Source organism: Ananas comosus, linkage group 15, assembly GCF_001540865.1.
Source record: "Ananas comosus cultivar F153 linkage group 15, ASM154086v1, whole genome shotgun sequence".
Taxonomy (NCBI): Eukaryota; Viridiplantae; Streptophyta; class Magnoliopsida; order Poales; family Bromeliaceae; genus Ananas; species Ananas comosus.
Window position 1 is genome coordinate 6,894,762 of NC_033635.1, and position 19,354 is coordinate 6,914,115.

Here is a 19,354-nt window from a genome sequence, read left to right on the forward strand (position 1 = left end):
TCACCCGTCCTAAAAAAGAGTTTCTTTCGCGAAACGAAGAAAACAAATACTGTAAGTTTCCAACTGAAAGAGATGGGGATAGTGCTCTTGCATTGCATTTTTCAGCTCCCAAGTGGCTTCGCGTTTGTCGTGATTGCTCCAAAGCACTTTCACATAGGGTATGTCGCGATTTCGCAACTTTTTCACCTCACGAGCTAAAATTTTCACTGGTTACTCTTCAAAACTCAATTCTTCTTATAATTCCACTGGGGTAATAACCAAAATGTGGCTCGGATCAAAAATATATTTCTGAAGTGCGGACACATGGAATACATTATGCACCCCTAATAGGTTCGGCGGCAAAGGAAGCCGATACGCTAGCGGGCATATCTACTCCAATACTTCATAGGGTCCAATAAATTGAGAACTTAATTTTTCTTGAATACCAAATCTTTTAACTCCCTTTGTTGGCGAGACTTTTAAAAATATATGGTCTCCAACTTGAAATTCCAACTGTCGTCGGCGCTTATCAGTATAACTCTTTTGTCGACTTTGTGCTGTCACCAGACGTTCTCGTGCAAGTTGAACTTTAGATTCAGCTTCCTGCAACACATCCGGACCCAAAACTAGTCTCTCACCTACTTCACTCCAATGAAGTGGTGATCTACACTTTCTATCATAAAGAGCTTCAAACGGTGCCATTTTAATACTTGCTTAATAATTGTTGTTATAAGTAAATTCTGCCATAGGTAAATACTGTGGCCATTCACCCTGAAAATCAATAACACATGCTGGTAGCATATTCTCAACAGTCTCGATAGTACGTTCGGACTGCACATCACTCTGGGGGTTTAAAGCAGTACTAAAATCTAATCAAGTGCCTAAACCATCGTGTAAGCTCCTCTAAAAATGTGATATGAATTGGGGATCCCGATCTGATACAATAAAAGCAGGTACTCCATGTAGTCGCACAATTTTATTAAGGTATACTTGTGCGAGCCTCTCTTCTGACCAAACAGTATGAATTGGAATGAAGTGGGCAGATTTTGTCAATCTATCCATAATTACCCAAATCGCGTCGTGACCAGCCTGTGGCGAGGCAAATCCACAATAAAATCTATAGTAATCCTTTCCCACTTCCATATTGGTATAGGCAAAATTTGAAGCTTTCTTGCTGGAAGTCGATGTTCAGCTTTTACCTGCTGGCATGTCAAACATCGTGCTACAAACTCTGCAACCTCCTTTTTCATCCCAGGCACCAATAAGTCAATTTCAAATTCTTATACATCTTTATACTTTCAGGATGTAAAGCATATGGTGCCCGATGAGCTTATGTTAGGATTTCCTCTCTAATACTTGATTCTGCCGGTACACAAAGTCTGTTGCGAAATTTGAACAATCCCTGATCATCCACTTGAAAGTCACCAACATAATCGGCGGTGATTTTCAATCAAATGCTTTGCAATGATTCATTCTGAGCTTGTTTTTCTTTAATTTTATCCATCAAGATAGGATGCACTATTAATGACATTAGCCGCCAGGGCGTGTCAGGAGTTATAATTTCTAAATCCAACTGTCTCATTTCCTTTACTAATGGTGGTTGCGAGGTTATAAGCATCGCCAAATTTTCAGTCGACTTACGATTTAAAGTATCTGCTACAACATTTGTTTTTTTCGCGTGATAAAGGATTGTCAAATCATAATTCTTGAGCAACTCCAACTATCTGCGTTGTCTCAAGTTTAATTTCTTCTGAGTAAACAGATACTTTAAACTCTTATGATCAGTATATACCTCGCACGTACCATTTGCCGTTCGCACCGTTCGCCGTATATTCCCGCTCGTATTCCCTCACCGAGTGGTCTTCTTGCTACAGCTTCCTGAACCTATCTTGAAACTTTCTTTTTTTACTGTTGGAAAGATGAGCAGAAAATATCAATCACTGAAACTCTTCCCAAGTCAAAGGAGAAAGACTACGCGATCGGTTTCGCCTAACGCCTTTCCACCACACCTTTACCGACTATTTCAAATAATGCACGGCTAGGTGCACCTTGTCCCGCTTCAAAGTGTACAGATCCTCAAAGAGAGTTTTCATGGAGTCGATCCACATCTCCACGATCCACGGATCTACATTCTCTCCATTAAAGGTAGCCGGATCAAATTCCTTGAAGGTCATGAGGGCCGCCAAAGCTCGCTCCCTCTCCGCCTCCACCTCTGTACTATCAGGAGTCGGATTGCCCAACCCCGACGGAAAAGTCTCCGCTGCAACTCCCGGTCGTACACGACGGGCCGCAACTGGTATAGTTACCAGCTGATCCACCGTATTTTGGAGTCTCTTGATCCACTCCTCCTTGCGCATGGCAGCTTCCTGCTCATGCTGCACCACATCATCTTGTTGCCTAACTATTCTCACGAGTGTGGCCAACTGATCGTGAAGTTCGAAGTCTCCGCTCGCCTCGGATTGCTCAGGCACATCACTTATCCCATCCTGCGCCGATCTGGTTGAAGATCGTCTACGCGGTGTAATCGTTTCCTGAAACATGACAACTCGGTCAATTCTCGACCCTCTAGATCAAGTACACAACGATTAACATAAATCCAAACTCAAATAAGGTGAAAGTCATACAAGAAAGCCTATTGTCATCACTCGGTTTCATGTTGTGCGCGTTCAACATGAACATACTTGGTTGAGAATAAACCACACCTTAAATCTACCTCTAATATCCTTTTTAGAGGTGTACTAAACTTGATCCAATCGATTCATTTTTCGCTACAAATCATAAGTTCTCGTCTCTCGCGAGCCTAAGTTCCATATGGTTTACTATCGTAAGGTCTTCTAGATCCATTTAAACCATTTTTATACTCTGATACCATCTTATCTGTCACGCCCCGAGACCCGTCTCTTTAGTCGGATTTAAGCGCGCCGACAGACCGCTGAACGGTCAGAGTTTTCCCTGTACGTCCAAGGCGTCGCAACAGTACAAGTCAAGAGATTCCAAACAGGAACAAATTTCCCATATTGAATGAATAAGAAAGGTACCGAAAATATAAAGTACTAAGCTATTACAAGCATTCAGCTCATTTACGTCCAATTTACATTTTACATTTCTTTTTACTTCCAAATACAACCAATTATTACAAATTATTACAATTTGATTTTTTCTTTTCATTTGCACTCCCCTATGCTAGACTAACTCGGGGTACTGCTATCTCTGGTCACAGTGGTAGGGCGCTATTTACGGAGCTACTCCCTTTTCTCGCGCCGCCGCGTCGCTCGCGTGTGGATCTGAAAAACATGGGGTGAGAACTATATAAATAGTTTCCAATGGGTACGGCCACCCAAGGGAAGAGTTTGACCCACCAGGTCCAAAGGAGGCAACAGAGCAAGTTAGTCCGACATATATGTATAATCATATAATTTCATGCAACTAACCACTATCATATTTTTGCCTCACAAATGCAACAATGCAAACCATGCAACCATGCAAGTAGATCAACTGATTATACTCTCTATCATTTGCCATTCTCTCCTAAAATTACTTTTATCTTAGCCAACTATGCCACCCGACTCAGTCTTGAGTAAATCATCCGCGGAATACCACGCATAGCCAGGCTCGAGGTGAAGGACGTCTCACATGCACATCAGTCTTAAATCCACTCGACTATAGGTCATTCATCGGGTAAGGAAATACCGTCGAACCCTTGACCATAAGTCGCACACCGGGTGAGGAAAACCACACATACCTGTGTCCACAAATGTCATACCGGGCGAGGAGAACCGCACATACCCGTTGAATCACTGCCGGGCGAGGAGAACCACACATACCCGTAGTTATGATTCACTTGCGCTCATCCGCAAGTATCATCTGCTGCCGAGCGAGGAGAACCACATGTACTCGCAGCTACCAATCCTAGGGATTGCGGAATCCACTTTTCAACTCTCAAGGGTTAATCATATTGCCTACAATGTCGACCTCTCTAAGTTCGACTCATGCATATCCTAGTGGCCACTTTACCACTATAATCCACAATTTAGGTTTAACCACATTAGGTTCCATACCACTACATCTCATAACCTAGATTCAACCACACTACGTTGTCATTCCCATCTAGATTTACTTTATTCTAGGTTCAATGTTCAAACTATGTTCAATGACACTAGGTTCAATGCCACTTATGCTATTTGTTATCCTAGTTGTCCACACCTAGGATTCATAGTTTACATGCCATAAACTCCAAAACCCCCAATTTCAAACCCTAGTTTTTCTCATTTCTCCGAATACCCTAAAACTATGGAGAAACATGCTTAGAATAGTTTAGGAATCTCTAGAATACCATTCATAAAGGATTTAACAAAAATCCCAAACTTTTAACCAAATGCGAATCTCGAGTCGGAAGCACGGAGAGTCACCAAGCGCTCGAGGGCTTGAACCACCGCTCCCAACGCGTTCCCGAGTTCGCCCTTCGCCAAAACCCAAGTTTGGGAGAGATCAAGAGAGGAAAGAGGAGAGCTTGTGAGAAGAATTTTTCCTGTTCTTCTCCTGTGTGTGAAGGAGGAAATGAGAGAGGAGGGTTGGGAGGCTCACTTTATAAAAGAGGAGAAGCTACAATTGCCAAAAACCCCTTGAACTGGGCAATTTTCGTGCGCAGGGTCCGAATCTTGATTGTAGGGTACGGACCTCGTAGGCTATTTTTTGGTGGTGCAGTCTCAGAGTCCGGATCGTGGGTGCAGGTTCCGGACCTCGAAAGTTTTAAACTTAAAAATGCTATTTTAAAAAATTCTCATTTTTGGTTCTTGAGTCTCTTGTTCACTTCTAATAATCCCAAAACCCTCAAATCTCATTTTTGAGTATTTTCTTTAAATTATTTCTCTATTATGTTTTGCGGATTTGGTTAAAGTCGAAATTGCAGAAGTTCAGTATGTTATATATTCGCTTCACTATCCCCACATTGTTGACTCGAGACTCGTCTACCCAAAAGGGAAGCGACCTATGTACCAATATCACTAGATCAATCACCGTCCCCGTGATGATCCATCGATCGAGAGCATTTAGGAATTAACAACCAATGACAAATGTCTCAAATTCTCAACTCTTGAAAATATATGTCATCATCTTATTAATTTTTTGGACGATTCATGAACACATACAAAACATGAATGAAAATAAAAATCCAAATTTATTCATAATGTTTTAAAGTCAAATACAAATTTATATCCTAGAAAGAATACATGTGTCGGCCTAGTTGGCTTCTAGAGCATACTTCTAACAAAAGACATTGAGGGAAAAGTTATTGCAAGCCCAGAATCGCATGAAACAAATGCCGATAAGTGCAGAATCGATAAGGGGTGTTAGTTGGGAGAGTCTGTATACCTGAAACTGCAACCTTACCAACAAACTAGTGTCGCGGTGCGGCACAATCTTAAGCTTACGACGCGCTACTTTGAGCCATTCAAAATCATGGAGATGATCAGCAAAGTAGCCTACCTGTTCAACTACCAGAAGGGTCACGGATCCATCCAGTGTTCCACTTATCACAATTAAAAAGTAGTCCGCCAATCGGATCCCTGACCACACCGACTGTGCCCCTGGTAGGAGATGAGGCCAACTACTCGCATGACTAGAGAAGATACTGGACAGACGCATGGTAACAAAGGGAAACCAAACCACAAGCCACAAGCCAAGTCCTGGTGAAATGGGAGAACTTGGGAGAAGATGCAGCAAGCTGGGAGGGTTATTGGTTCCTTTAAAATCACGATTTTCGAAATTTGATCCTTGAAGACAAGGAACTTTTGAAGATGGGGGAGTTGTCATGCCTGAGCATAAATAATACCAAAAATAGTTTTACAAGCATCAGTAAAATAGCTCTAGCAACATAGTAACAGTAGTATACATGGGAAATAATGGAGTAACTCCCTGCGTGAGGCAACTTCCTAGAAAACATATAGGCTGAAAGGAACCCATCAGACCTTGAGCAGAGCCGGGGCCTGCGTTGGAGAGAGAAAGAGAGGCGACAGGATCTGGGAGCAATTACAGTACCCCAAGGAGTGGAGAAGTACTTATATCCAAGTTAACGAGTTGAGGTAAGAATAACGTGTTTACCTGAAACAAATAACTTTCAGCTGCATGCTCTCATTTGTTGCAATTTCTCAAAAGATAAAGTAAAATAAAATGGATGGCGATAATTATCTAAATTATTTTTTGGCTTGTTAACGAGGGCATACATACTATAGTATCATCAATGACAACACAACATATACAACTAGTAATACATCACCAGATAACACCCATGCCATCAAATTGGTGCGAAAATAAACCAACCAACATTAAAAAAAAAAAAAAAAAAAAAAAAAAAAACCTGAAGTCCATATAGTCTAGGGGAGGGGGGAAAAAACAAACCAACATGCCAGAACCCTTTTTTCATGCCTTTTAGAGCACTAAAAGTAATGAATGTTGCTCAACCGACATTTTTTCAACTAATGCATTTAGCTCTCTTAAGACCTCAGGGTTGTTCAGGAAAAACTTTCTCCAAGAATTTAATAAAACGAGTCGAGTACAAATGTGGATCAACAGCAGATATCGTTAGGGGATCAAATTTGAGCGATTTGCAGGCATGCTCGATCTTCTTAGTCATGTTGTACTCCTGAAGGATGTCTATGATACCCAGATAGAGAACGACATCATAGACCTCGAATGGGTCCGTCTCTTCTTCTGAATCCAAATGTACTTCATCATGAAGAATTTTCCGATCAGCTTGAGCTGGCATGTTCACTCCAAGTTGCACTTGCAGCCTGTCGATAGAGCAAAACGCACCAAGGAAACAAACGATGATAAGAATCTTATTGTTGCTTTTGACTGATGTGGATTCTGCATCTGTCTCTGAACTGATGACTACATATAGTGTCTTGTTAGAGTAATGCACGTTCCATGAAGAAAACACAACCGTTTCTTTCAATTGATATTTTTCTACATTCCAATTGACATTAAAAGGTCGTTGCTACTTTTTAACACATGATCTAAAAGAGGTCCAAAACAAACAAGAACAGATCAGCATTATAGTTTGGTAATGAAAAGATGATAATCTATACCTATACCTATACATTATTTCCCATAAAGTTTGTCACGTAATGAAAAGATGATAATCTATACCTATACCTATACATTATTTCCCATAAAGTTTGTCACGTAATGAAAAGATGATAATCTATACCTATACCTATACATTATTTCCCATAAAGTTTGTCACGTGGTAGTCCCTCTTTCATCCTTACATTCTCCTCTCTTCTAACTTTTTGATGCTTCGTCTTCTCACCCAATTTCTACACAATGCTTCGTCTTCCCACCTCACACGGTCCAATTTCATTCATATAAACAAATTGCTTTCATGAGAAAAAATAAGTAAAATAAGATTTCTGCGTACTCTTTTTTCTCATTTTTTTTGGCGCATAAGAAAGGTTCATACTTTATAATATTTTTAATTTTTTTCTCTTCCTGTTTTCAAATTGTATGTGGAGTGAAATTAGGGTTCTGCCGATTGCGGCGCGGCATCGCGGGGGAAAGCAGAGATAGATTTGGAGTCAATGTGGGGAAAGAAGTGGTAGATCTGGAGAGATCTGTAAGGGTCAACGTGATTGTGACGAAAAAGGAGCTCGATGTCGACATGGCGGCAAAGGTGATGTAGAGATGGAGATTCGTCTTTCCGATGTCGACAGTGCGATCAAGATGCGTATGGAGTAATAATTTTATTGCTGCTTCTATCATTGCTATTTTTTATAATTTATTATTTACTGAAATTGTAAGTTTTGTTACATTATTGCTCCTTCTATTTATATATATGTTAATATATATTATCTTTATTTATTAATGTTTTATGGCAATTCAAAAAAAATTTAATTTTTTTACTTTGTGAATCTTCTGTCTTCTATAGTATCAGCCCGCCGCAATGCGCGGGTAACTTCACTAGTGTAGCTTTATTTGCAGAGTTCGTGAGAGTCTGGTTATAGAGCATGAGTCATGATAGGTACAGGGTAGTATCTATAGAATCCCAGGATGAAATTGTTGCAGCTTTATTTTTGTGTCGTAGTTTTGGATCTAGGGTTGAGTGTTTACTGATTGATCGAACCATATAAACTTAGTCAGTCAACCATTGTGACATGATATTCCCTACATTGGCCCTTAAAATTTTTTTTAAAAAAAAACACTTGTTATTTGTTTGAAGTAGTTGTATCAGACTAGGAACTCCGAAGAGGATATCGTATGTACATAAGTTCACCCTGCCGTTGTTTACCAATTTTGGAGAAAATAACAGAACGGTATCTGAACAGTTCATCATACCAAACTCAAAGCCTTCCCTTTTGAAGGAAATGAAGGGCATCTCCCATGTTTGAAGAGAGATGTCAAGAAGATGGCCAGATCATAATTTTTTTTTTAAAAAATAAATAGAACATATGAAAAGATTCATATGAAGCAAGACGGACTTTTTTCAAAAATAATCCTTCACCAAAATTTTATTTTGCCAACTAACCCTCTTCTTGCTAATTTAATGCCATATTGAAAAAAAAGAGAGAGAGAGAGAAAGGCGGTGAATCATTTACCGTCTTTAGAAAGCGATGAATTATTCTCTGTTTTCAGATTGTTATCGTTGTTTATAATTTTTTTTGTATCTGTTGTTAGGATTTTTGTGAGGTTTTAGGATAATAAGTAGATTACTAAAATTTCTATTTAATTATTAGGATTGTATGTGTGACATCCCAAGACTTGAGAATAGTCCCACATCGATTAGTTATGGCTAGCTGTAAAGGTATATACGCCTGAATAGGCTAAACAAATTAATTGGACTATAGCATTTTGGGCTAGTGGACTAGGCCCAACAAGTTATTAGGTCTAGTGTAGTATCCAGTTAATCGAGCCGCGGGCTAAGTGATGGGTGATCCCTTGGGAAGCAGGTCTTGATAGTATGGGTATATCGTTAGGATTTTTCGAGCCGTTAAGATTGTATGTGCTTTATTAAAATTTTTATGTAGTTATTAGGATTGTATATAGAAAATAGAAGATGGTAAATGATTTACCGTCTTTTAAATTTTATTAAAGACGGTGAACGATTTACCTTTTCCTAATTGTTCTTTCACCCTAGCCCTGAGTTGGACGAAATAAAGTTATTTGGCTAAATAAAAATTTAGATAGGGTACAAAAACTTTGGCAAATTATAAATTTTTTAGGGTTTATTTGAAAACAAAATCCTAAGACGGCAATGGTTCTAGAAGGGAACGAATGGTAGTGAGAATAATGAAAGTAGAGAAAAGTAGTATGGGAAAGATAAACTCTTACGGGAGACAGCGTTCAAGCTCCAAGGAAGGAAAGGACTAGCCCATGTTAGGTTGAGTTAATTTATTTGGATCAAAATTGTCAGCCTAATGAGTACTAACAAATCTGACCTGTACAGTTAACAGAATATTGATAAATTTTTCTCCTACTTGCGGAGTTTGCGAAAGAAAAAGGGAAGATCACTAATGTTGCTTCTGCTTTGGTAGTCAAACATGCAGCTTTATATATGCACTATTGGCACAGAGATCGAAGGGATGCAACAATTAAAGATGAGCTCAAACACCAAAATGTAAAACATAGAAGCTGTAGTTACCTTCTGGTGCCAGGTAAAACAAGATCCACTTCCTCACCACCAGCTTCCGATGCTCTTAGCATGCTACCTCTAATGTGCGAACCCGGCATGGTACTCATTGAACCTGGTTCATGAGCAACCAGGCGAAAACCCTTTGGAGGAAACATGACCTCATCTCGTAGTTCACTAGAATCTGATAAGGGAAAAGAAGTACATATTAAATACTACTTGTGAAGAATATAAAAGTAAAACCAGAGAACTGAGGGCTAGTCGCAAATATATCAGCATGCAATATAGGTTGGTGATAATCAGATGATTTTCTCTGACTGTTTACTGTCAGATACTCTCCATGAAACAAGCTTTCAGGACTATTGAACTCCTCAAAATTCGCCATGAGACTACACATCGAAGGCATTCACATCAAATTTAAAGAAATAGAGGCAGGCCAACATAACTGACTTCGAGGACAAAACGGACAAGCATGCAAACTTTACTTTTCAACGATGTTCGATAATCCTCACTTATATATTGCATTCTATGCCCTAAGTTTCAGGAAACAACATGTTTTTTTCACATTTTAAGAATATTACATCTTCCCAGTAAATAAAATAAAAAAAATAAAAAGGAAAGAAAGAAAGAATTTTACATGTGAACCACAAATAGCGGACAATATATTCACTATCCATCTTAAGGGCTGATCAATAATCTCCATGAATGTTTGGCCCAGACCTATGTTACACAGACGAATAAAAGACAACATGACAGGAATGATGGCGACTCAAAGACTTCGACAAAATTAGGACACATACGGCAGTGATACGGCTAATAAAATATAAAGTTTAATATAATAATAAATAAGTTAATATAAATACAATATTATAATATTATATAAGATAATAAATAAATTCTAATTCCAAAAGTTATGGGAGTCTCTCTTAGTGCAGTACTGTGGTAGGGTGTTCATATCATGCAGAATCCGATGTTCTTTACGGTAATTTTCGTAAAGATGAAGGATCACTGTAATTGGGCTTTTTTCCAACGAAACAAAAAATTGTCACTTTCGAGATCTGTCAGTACTATAAATCATGAGAAGAATTATAGTTTTCGCGTGATAAGATGATGTTTCGGAGATAAAAAATCAGGTGAGAGAAAAACAGGTGAAACGGATTTTTATTCAAAAAGTGCGACATTTCATGTGTCGAATTGCGTGATCTTGGAGATGAAGAAACTTATGAGCAAAACACACCTATAGGTGAGTTTTGATTAAGAAACTGTGAAAGAGGGGCTAAACTGTGATTTTTACAAAATGAGGAAAAGGGGCAATGCGAAAAAGTTACCGTTATGTGAAAAATTTTGGAGTTCTGGCAAGCGAGAGTACTCATATAAAAGCAGACTCAGAGAGGGACACTAGATTCAAGTTTCACAAAATTTGGAGATTTTTGTGCAATAGAGCACAGAGTTGAAGATTGAGAGGTTAAAATCGATCAGGGGATTTTCTTGCAAAAGGTAAGGCAGCTTATGTGTGAAATTACAAAATTTGTAATTTCACTGTTGGAGGGACTCCAGTGCAAAATGTGCTGTGTTGTGAACTTACGGATGAAAGAGCAACAGCTGAGGATCTAGACTACAAATGTTACAAAAATGAAATGATATATATCCATATATATATATATATATATATATATGTATATATATACATATACGTATGTATATATATATGTATATGTATATATATATATATATATAGAGTCCGCCTACTATACTCGTATGAGTACGATTGCAATTGTACTCATAAGTCACTTTCGATGATAAACTTCTGAATCTACTATTCAAACCTGTAACGCACTAGACCTTTGCAAATTGCGAGGTTCGAGTGTTTGATGAGTGTTCTGAATTTTTTCAGGCATTCTGGAGGGTCGTTGACAGTGTTCCGACCTATGGCTCATATTCCGAGATTTATGATAATTTAAGTAGCGCTAAGGCCACCAAAGAGGGAGGCTTAGGCTGCTCTCGGGTAGCCTTTGCAGGGCTGTGTACTGGTACAGCCTTAATGGTTGTACCGGTACAGATGTGGTAAATTGCCAACCCGAGGCTCGGGTTTGCGCGTAGAGGGTTTTGTACCGGTATACTTTCCCGTGTACCGGTACACAATGCAGAATCTGATCTGGTCGAACTGCAGGGGTGTTTTTGCGATTGTTGCTATCTTATATAGCACCCCACGCCCCTAGGGCCTTCCCTGAGCTTGGCACCAGCAGGGAAAGAGGTAAGGGAGCCCTCTTCACCATCCCATTTGGATTTGACCCCCTTTTAGCTTGGATTTTGGTGGATTTACTTCTCTCTTTGCCTTTTGCAGCAATTTCCACCTTGGTAGAGGCTTGGAGCTTGGGCTTGGAGCTTGGTTGAGGGAAAATCTTGGGAGCTTGTGGACTTTGGGCTTGGATTGAAGCTTCCAAGAGGTTTGTAACAAGTTTCTTTCATTTAGATCCATATTTTGATGGTTTCTTTGAGATGAAATCCTAGAATGGGAACCTAGAGTTGATTTTGGGCATTTGGATTTAGGGCTTTTGGGGCTCAATCTCTTGGATTAGAACCCTCCTTTAGGTTGGATTGGAAGAGTTCTAGCTCTCCTTTGGAGCTTGAGAAGGGATTTCTATACTAGAGGTGAGTTTTGTCCTTTTCTTGAGACGGTTAAAGTTTAAGCTTAGTGTTGTTCGTAAGGTTCGTTTAACTCTGTTAGTATTACCTCTAGGGTGCTAGGAGAGTGGCGGTAACCTTCGTCGGCTCGATCGAAGAGCAGCGTTGAAGCTCGGTGGGTTTGACTTCATGAAACCGGGGCAAAATGCCCCTATGGGTGTTATACTCGTTGTAACGTTAAAATTCATGCATATTCATGCTAGATGGAATTTCTATGAATTTTAGAATGCTTAAAATACATGCCTTATGTATCATGAAAATTTCACTCTATATAGTAGAGCATTCTGGGTGTTTTGCATGCACGTGAGAAGTATTCATGCTAGCAGGTTGGAAACATGTCTACTCTTTTAAAAATGTCTCAAATTATGTATTCATGAACACCAAAATCATGCTTGGATTTTAGGGGACAAAAGTGCCATAAAGGGACACTTGAACTAGTAAACTATGAAACTGCAACATAGAGACAGAGATAGGCCTGAACATCGACTATATTCCGTGTTTTAGACATGATGAGACAGAGATAGGCCTGAACATCGACTATATTCCGTGTTTTAGATATGATGACATAGTGATAGGCCATCGACACAGTTGCTATATTCCATATTTTAGACATGATGACTTGAGACTTGAGACGGACATATATGCTTACTTGCCTTTGTGCTCATTTGCACATGCTTGTGAGGGTCGCTCCCTACAAGCCGGCACTTCGGATAGCCATCGCGATATATACTCGCCGTGCGGGATTGGGCGCCGAAGTGGATTGCCGTGGGCAAGGCTCATTCCTAGACTGGGGATGTTGACTACCACGGGGTCATTAGGCACGGCAACGGCCAGACAGCCTACGGGTGGGTCTTCAGGCCAGACAGCCTTCGGGTAGGTCTTACAAGATTTAACTTTAAGTAGTTAACATGACAAGTGAACATTGACTAGAACAATGACATTTTACTATTACATTGTGAATATTATGATGGTTGTATACTCGTGCATTTTCATGATAGTATAGCTTTCTTACTTATGCAATTCCATGCTAAGTAAAGACCTCATGTGGTAGCAAGTACTCATGTTTATTTACTTGTCGTTTATATCGCTTTTGCTTATTCTCGNTATGTATATATATATGTATATGTGTATATATATATATAGAGTCCGCCTACTATACTCGTATGAGTACGATTGCAATCGTACTCATAAGTCATTTTCGATGATAAACTTCTGAATCTACTATCCAAACCTGTAACGCACTGGACTTTTGTAAATTGTGAGGTTCGAGTGTTTGATGAGTGTTCTGAATTTTTCCAGGTATTCTGGAGGGTCGTTGACAGTGTTCCGACCTATGGCTCGTATCCCGAGATTTATGGTATTTTAAGTAGCGCTAAGGCCACCAAAGAGGGAGGCTTAGGCTGCTCTCGGGTAGCCTTTGCAGGGCTGTGTACTGGTACAGCCTTGATGGTTGTACCGGTACACCTTGATGGTTGTAACGGTACAGATGTGGTAAATTGCCAACCCGAGGCTCGGGTTTGCGCGTATAGGGTTTTGTACCGGTATATTTTCCCGTGTACCGTACACAATGCAGAATCTGATCTGGTCGAACTGCAGGGGTGTTTTTGCGATTGTTGCTATCTTATATAGCACCCCACGCCCCTAGGGCCTTCCCTGAGCTTGGCACCAGCAGGGAAAGAGGTAAGGGAGCCCTCTTCACCATCCTATTTGGATTTGACCCCCTTTTAGCTTGGATTTTGGTGGATTTACTTCTCTCTTTGCCTTTTGCAGCAATTTCCACCTTGGTAGAGGCTTGGAGCTTGGGCTTGGAGCTTGGTTGAGGGAAAATCTTGGGAGCTTGTGGACTTTGGGCTTGGATTGAAGCTTCCAAGAGGTTTGTAACAAGTTTCTTTCATTTAGATCCATATTTTGATGGTTTCTCTGAGATGAAACCCTAGAATGGGAACCTAGGGTTGATTTTGGGCATTTTGGATTTAGGGCTTTTGGGGCTCAATCTCTTGGATTAGAACCCTTCTTTAGGTTGGATTGGAAGAGTTCTAGCTCTCCTTTGGAGCTTAAGAAGGGATTTCCACACTAGAGGTGAGTTTTGTCATTTTCTTGAGACGGTTAAAGTTTAAGCTTAGTGTTGTTCGTAAGGTTCGTTTAACTCTGTTAGTATTACCTCTAGGGTGCTAGGAGAGTGGCAGTAACCTTCGTCGGCTCGATCGAAGAGCAGCGTTGAAGCTTGGTGGGTTTGACTTCATGAAACCGGGGCAAAATGCCCCTATGGGTGTTATACTCGTCGTAACGTTAAAATTCATGCATATTCATGCTAGATGGAATTTCTATGAATTTTAGAATGCTTAAAATGCATGCCTTATGTATCATGAAAATTTCACTCTATATAGTAGAGCATTCTGGGTGTTTTGCATGCACGTGAGAAGTATTCATGCTAGCAGGTTGGAAACATGTCTCCTATGTTTAAAAATGTCTCAAATTATGTATTCATGAACACCAAAATCATGCTTGAATTTTAGGGGACAAAAGTGCCATAAAGGGGCACTTGAACTAGTAAACTATGAAACTGCAACATAGAGACAGAGATAGGCCATTGAACATCGAATATATTCCGTGTTTTAGACATGATGACATAGTGATAGGCCATCGACACAGTCGCTATATTCCATATTTTAGACATGATGACTTGAGACTTGAGACTGACATATATGCTTACTTGCCTTTGTGCTCATTTGCACATGCTTGTGAGGGTCGCTCCCTACAAGCCGGCACTTCGGAGATAGCCATCGCGATATATACTCGCCGTGCGGGATTGGACGCCGAAGTGGATTGCCGTGGGCAAGGCTCATTCCTAGAGTGGGGATGTTGACTACCACGGGGTCATTAGGCACGGCACCGGCCAGACAGCGTACGGGTGGGTCTTCAGGCCAGACAGCCTTCGGATGGGTCTTACAAGATTTAACTTTAAGTAGTTAACATGACAAGTGAATATTGACTAGAATAGTAAACAATGACATTTTACTATTACATTGTGGATATTATGATGGTTGTATACTCGTGCATTTTCATAATAGTATAGCTTTCTTACTTATGCAATTCCATGCTAAGCAGAGACCTCATGTGGTAGCAAGTACTCATGTTTATTTACTTGTCGTTTATATCGCTTTTGCTTATTCTCGTACTTATCCTTTTTGGTAGCTTTTGGGCCTAGTGGCGCATTTCACTGAAGTCAGTAATTCCCCACTGGGAACTATTATTTAATAGTTCTCACGCCCCTTGTTTTATGGTTTTATTTCAGAGCCTTCGGCACCGGCGGAGCCACGGGATAGCGGCAAGGGTGTCGTCTAGTTAGATAGCGGGGAGCTACTTGCTCTTAGGTGGTTACTCTCTTTTTGTATTTTTGGTGAGAGAGAGATTTTTGTACCATGTATAGAGACCACCTATGTACTCTTTTAGCTCTTGTTTTGGAATATCTATTGTATTACCTATGACTTTTATTTAGTGGTTTGAACTTCTCTTACCTTATCATGTTGTAGAAATCTAGTTATACTATGCTCTGATATCGCTAGATCTCTTTGTATTATTGCTTTAGTTATCGCTTTGTTATAGACGCCTTGTATGTTTTAGACATATGGCGGGTCTGGGCACGCGCCGTGCGGGCTTCCGCTGGGCCCCGGGGCGTGACAAAACCATTGAACATTATCTAGATCATTTAAAACTTCTAGAAATCAAATTTTATAATTTTTTGATATCATTTACCTTACAATCAAAAGGTCACAAAATTGACAGTTTTTAATGGCCGGTATGGGATACTTGGTAGTTTAACGGTGTAAAAGAATCAGAATCAGCTGAATTTTTGATAGAAAATTCTATTCACTACCTAGATAAAGATCAATAACTCCGATCTTAAATTGAAGGATCCGATCATCGATTTTTAGGACGTCGTTCGATTTCGACCGTTCATTTTATACCTACTTTATGGACTTTATAATGATTTCGAAAAATTACGAAATTTATTTTCTAGAAGTTTCAAATACTCTAGATCATATTTAACGGAGTGGATCGTCGATTTGGAAGCTCCATCATCGAAAACAACTTATGAGTACGAAGGACTCTATACTCATAAGAAGCCCTACTCTATATATATATATACATATGTATATGTACATATATGCATATACATATGTATATGTATATGTATATATATGCATGCATATACATATATACACATATATATATAAACAAAAGCCTAACCCTGACCCTCTCCTTTCTCCCTCTCTTCTTCTCCTAACCCCAGCTACTACCCCTCTCTCTGTGCCTCGTCGGCGCCAACATGCTTCGACGAGCAACCCCCCGACTCCTCTCTCAAATCTCTCTTTAAATGTAAAGATCTTTCTCTCTCTCTTCCTCCCTCTCGAGTACTTCTGTCGCCACCTGTGTCGCCGCCGACTGGGGAACCTTCGGCGACCCTATCTCGGCCGGCACGGAGCCTCCTCCCCTCCTTGGCCGACCAACAACTTCCCAAGGTCGTTGTTGCTGCTACTACTTGAACCACCTCGGTGGCCGTTGTCCCCCCTCCCGGCAGCCGCTGCCATTGCTGGCCAGGGCCTTTGGCCGACAAGAAACCCTCCCTAGCGGCCCTCAACTTTCCCTGGGCCGGGCAACAACTTCCCTAGGCTGCTACTATTGCTGTGGTTCCTTGATCTCTTTGGTTGGCCAAGCTTCCGTTTCGGTTGGCTGCCGCCTCTAGCGACACTCCTCTAGCGAGCACGGCACTCTTTCATACATGTACATGCCCGTGCTCCCCTGTGTTGTGGTCGATAGTGCCCCAAATTGCTTGTTTTAGTGCTGCCAACCGGTGCTCGAAGAAATGACCTATTTTTAACGTTAACTTTTTAAGTAAACCCGACTGCCTGAAATCATTGTTCTTGGGAGCACAGCGATCATCTGTCCTTCCCCTACACCATGCTCACCTTGTTGGTGCAATCCAGATGACTTGTAGTAGTGCGTACCGCTCCGCGCGGCCTTTTCTTTGCTTCCCGATCATTGATGATCGTCGGTAAGGGCTTGGTTGCTGGTCTATTGCAGCTAGAGGCACGTCATCAACCTCGTTGCGCTGTCGGTTGGATTCCGAATCGCGGAAGATCGATAAAACACTTGAAAACTCCTTTTTATTACTATTACAGAGGTTAAATGCAATTATGGTATGAATACGGCGTTTCAATGCTTTTCGCAGCATGGGATGTGCTAGGTTAGCTTTATTGGTCGTTGTTTGACGTTTGAACTTGTTGTCCGATGTTCGGAAACCTTTTGTGGCTGATTTGGTGCAAATTAACACAAGTTCAGCCGAAATCGAATCGAATAGCAAATTTTGATTTCGTTTTCATGGAATCAGCGTTGTTGCTGTCTGAATTAGTTGTCGAGCCTTGTTGGCTGGCCTAGCCTCGCTATTTGAGCACTTGTGGCAGCGAGCGTATTGTGGATTGGATCCAATAACAAAAAGAGTCTTTTATGAGGATCGAAATGGCAACATACAAAGGGGGTGAATTAGGGTTTTAAAATAAAAATGCAATAAAAACAAATTGATAAAACCGCAATAAAATAAATAAGAAGAGTTGGAGAAAATCAAACTCAAAGAAGCACGCGATCGATTTGTTTTGAGGTTCGACACTCCCTACGTTCCCACCAACTTTTCAACACAAGAGAACGTTGTGTGACACCCCAATAGTCCCACATCGGGTAGTTATGGCTAGATGTGGGAGAGTATAAGCTTGATTGGGCTAGACATAATAACTGGGCTTAAGCATTTTGGACCGGTGGTTGGGCCCAATGGATTATTATTGCTAGCGGGTTGGGTCGTTATATTTGGTATCTGAGCCAGTTCACCAGCCAAAAATGTGAGATGAGTCTTGGCTGAGCCAGGGTCCGAATGACAGACTAAGTCAAGGTCGGTGATTGACAGACTAAGTCAGGGTCGGTGATTGACAGGCTAAGTCAGGGTCGGAATGACAAAGACTAGTGAGACAAGTCTTACATCGCCTGGTGATGTGTGTGTGTTTAGGGCCAACGAGAACATCGATAGCTAGGGTCCTTTGAGGACGACAATGACAGGGTCTCGTAGAGACAGATGTTGGACAGTTTGGTGAAGACTTAGCGGTCTAGTGCGATGTCTCACAGTTTGAATTGGGGTGCGTGCTCATGCAGTAGGATCAGATCACAGCCTATGCGTTATGACAGCTGATTGACTATGTGAAGATTTACTCGATGCATGACTTCGAGCTCACGGCAATGGTGTTGGCCCCCAAGTCATGGAGGCGCTATCTCTTTGGGGCACACTGCGAGGTGTTCATGGATTACCAGAGCCAGAAGCAGGCTTCAGCTGAGGTGTCCTTCATAATTGCTGGATAGAATTACTTAGTGGAGGAGTTTCGTCACTTGGAGATAGAGTTGTCCGCACCGGGGCCACTGCCCAGTTGATGATCTTGATAGTGCAACCCACCTTGACAGAGAGGATCGCGCTCACACAATCGACGAATCCGTACATGTAGAATATGCTGGCGAATGTCGAGTAGGCCAGGGGGGACTTCTTTATCTACTTTGATGGCTTTTTGTGCTTTTAGGGGCTGGTGGTGTGTGCCTGGCGACTCGGAGTTGAGAAGAGACATACGATCTGAGGCACAATAGTCCCCGTACACCGTTCATCCTAGCGGAACCAAAATGTGTCGCAACCTAAAGTTATGATGGCTCGAGATGAAGTTGGATGTAGCACAGCACGTGGCCTAGTGCTTAGTCTGTCAGGAGGTGAAGGTCGAGCATCAGCGACCGACGGGGAAGCTGCAACCACTTCTAGTGCCTATGTGGAAGTGGGAGCAGACTATAAGTGATTTCGTCATAGGATTACCCCGATCACTTAGGGGTCACAATGCGATCTCTCACGTCTTGCCGATTCACACTGCGTGATCCCGAGATTGACTAGGACAGCTGTACATTGATGAGATCGTCCTATTGCATTGGGTGTCGGTGTCGATCGTGTTAGATCGGGACACTCGCTTTATATCCCAGCTTTGGGAG

General features: G+C 41.1%; 1 protein-coding gene across 7 annotated transcripts in view; it reads right to left on the reverse strand.

Annotated features, from left to right (window-relative positions):
- LOC109721232 (phosphatidylinositol 4-phosphate 5-kinase 1-like) overlaps positions 6,159-19,354 on the reverse strand; it is an 89,289-nt gene continuing 76,093 nt past the window's right edge. For 4 of the 7 annotated variants that reach the window (XM_020248708.1, XM_020248707.1, XM_020248710.1 and 1 more), the window contains exons 11-12: positions 9,614-9,785; positions 6,159-6,767 (exon numbers count right to left, since the gene is read on the reverse strand). In XM_020248708.1, the coding sequence (XP_020104297.1) occupies positions 6,479-6,767; positions 9,614-9,785 (461 nt within the window). In that variant the 3' untranslated portion in view covers positions 6,159-6,478. Of the gene's footprint in view, positions 6,768-9,613; positions 9,786-19,354 lie in introns of those variants that run through there. The other 3 variants (XM_020248711.1, XR_002219176.1, XR_002219175.1) reach the window with 3 other exon arrangements.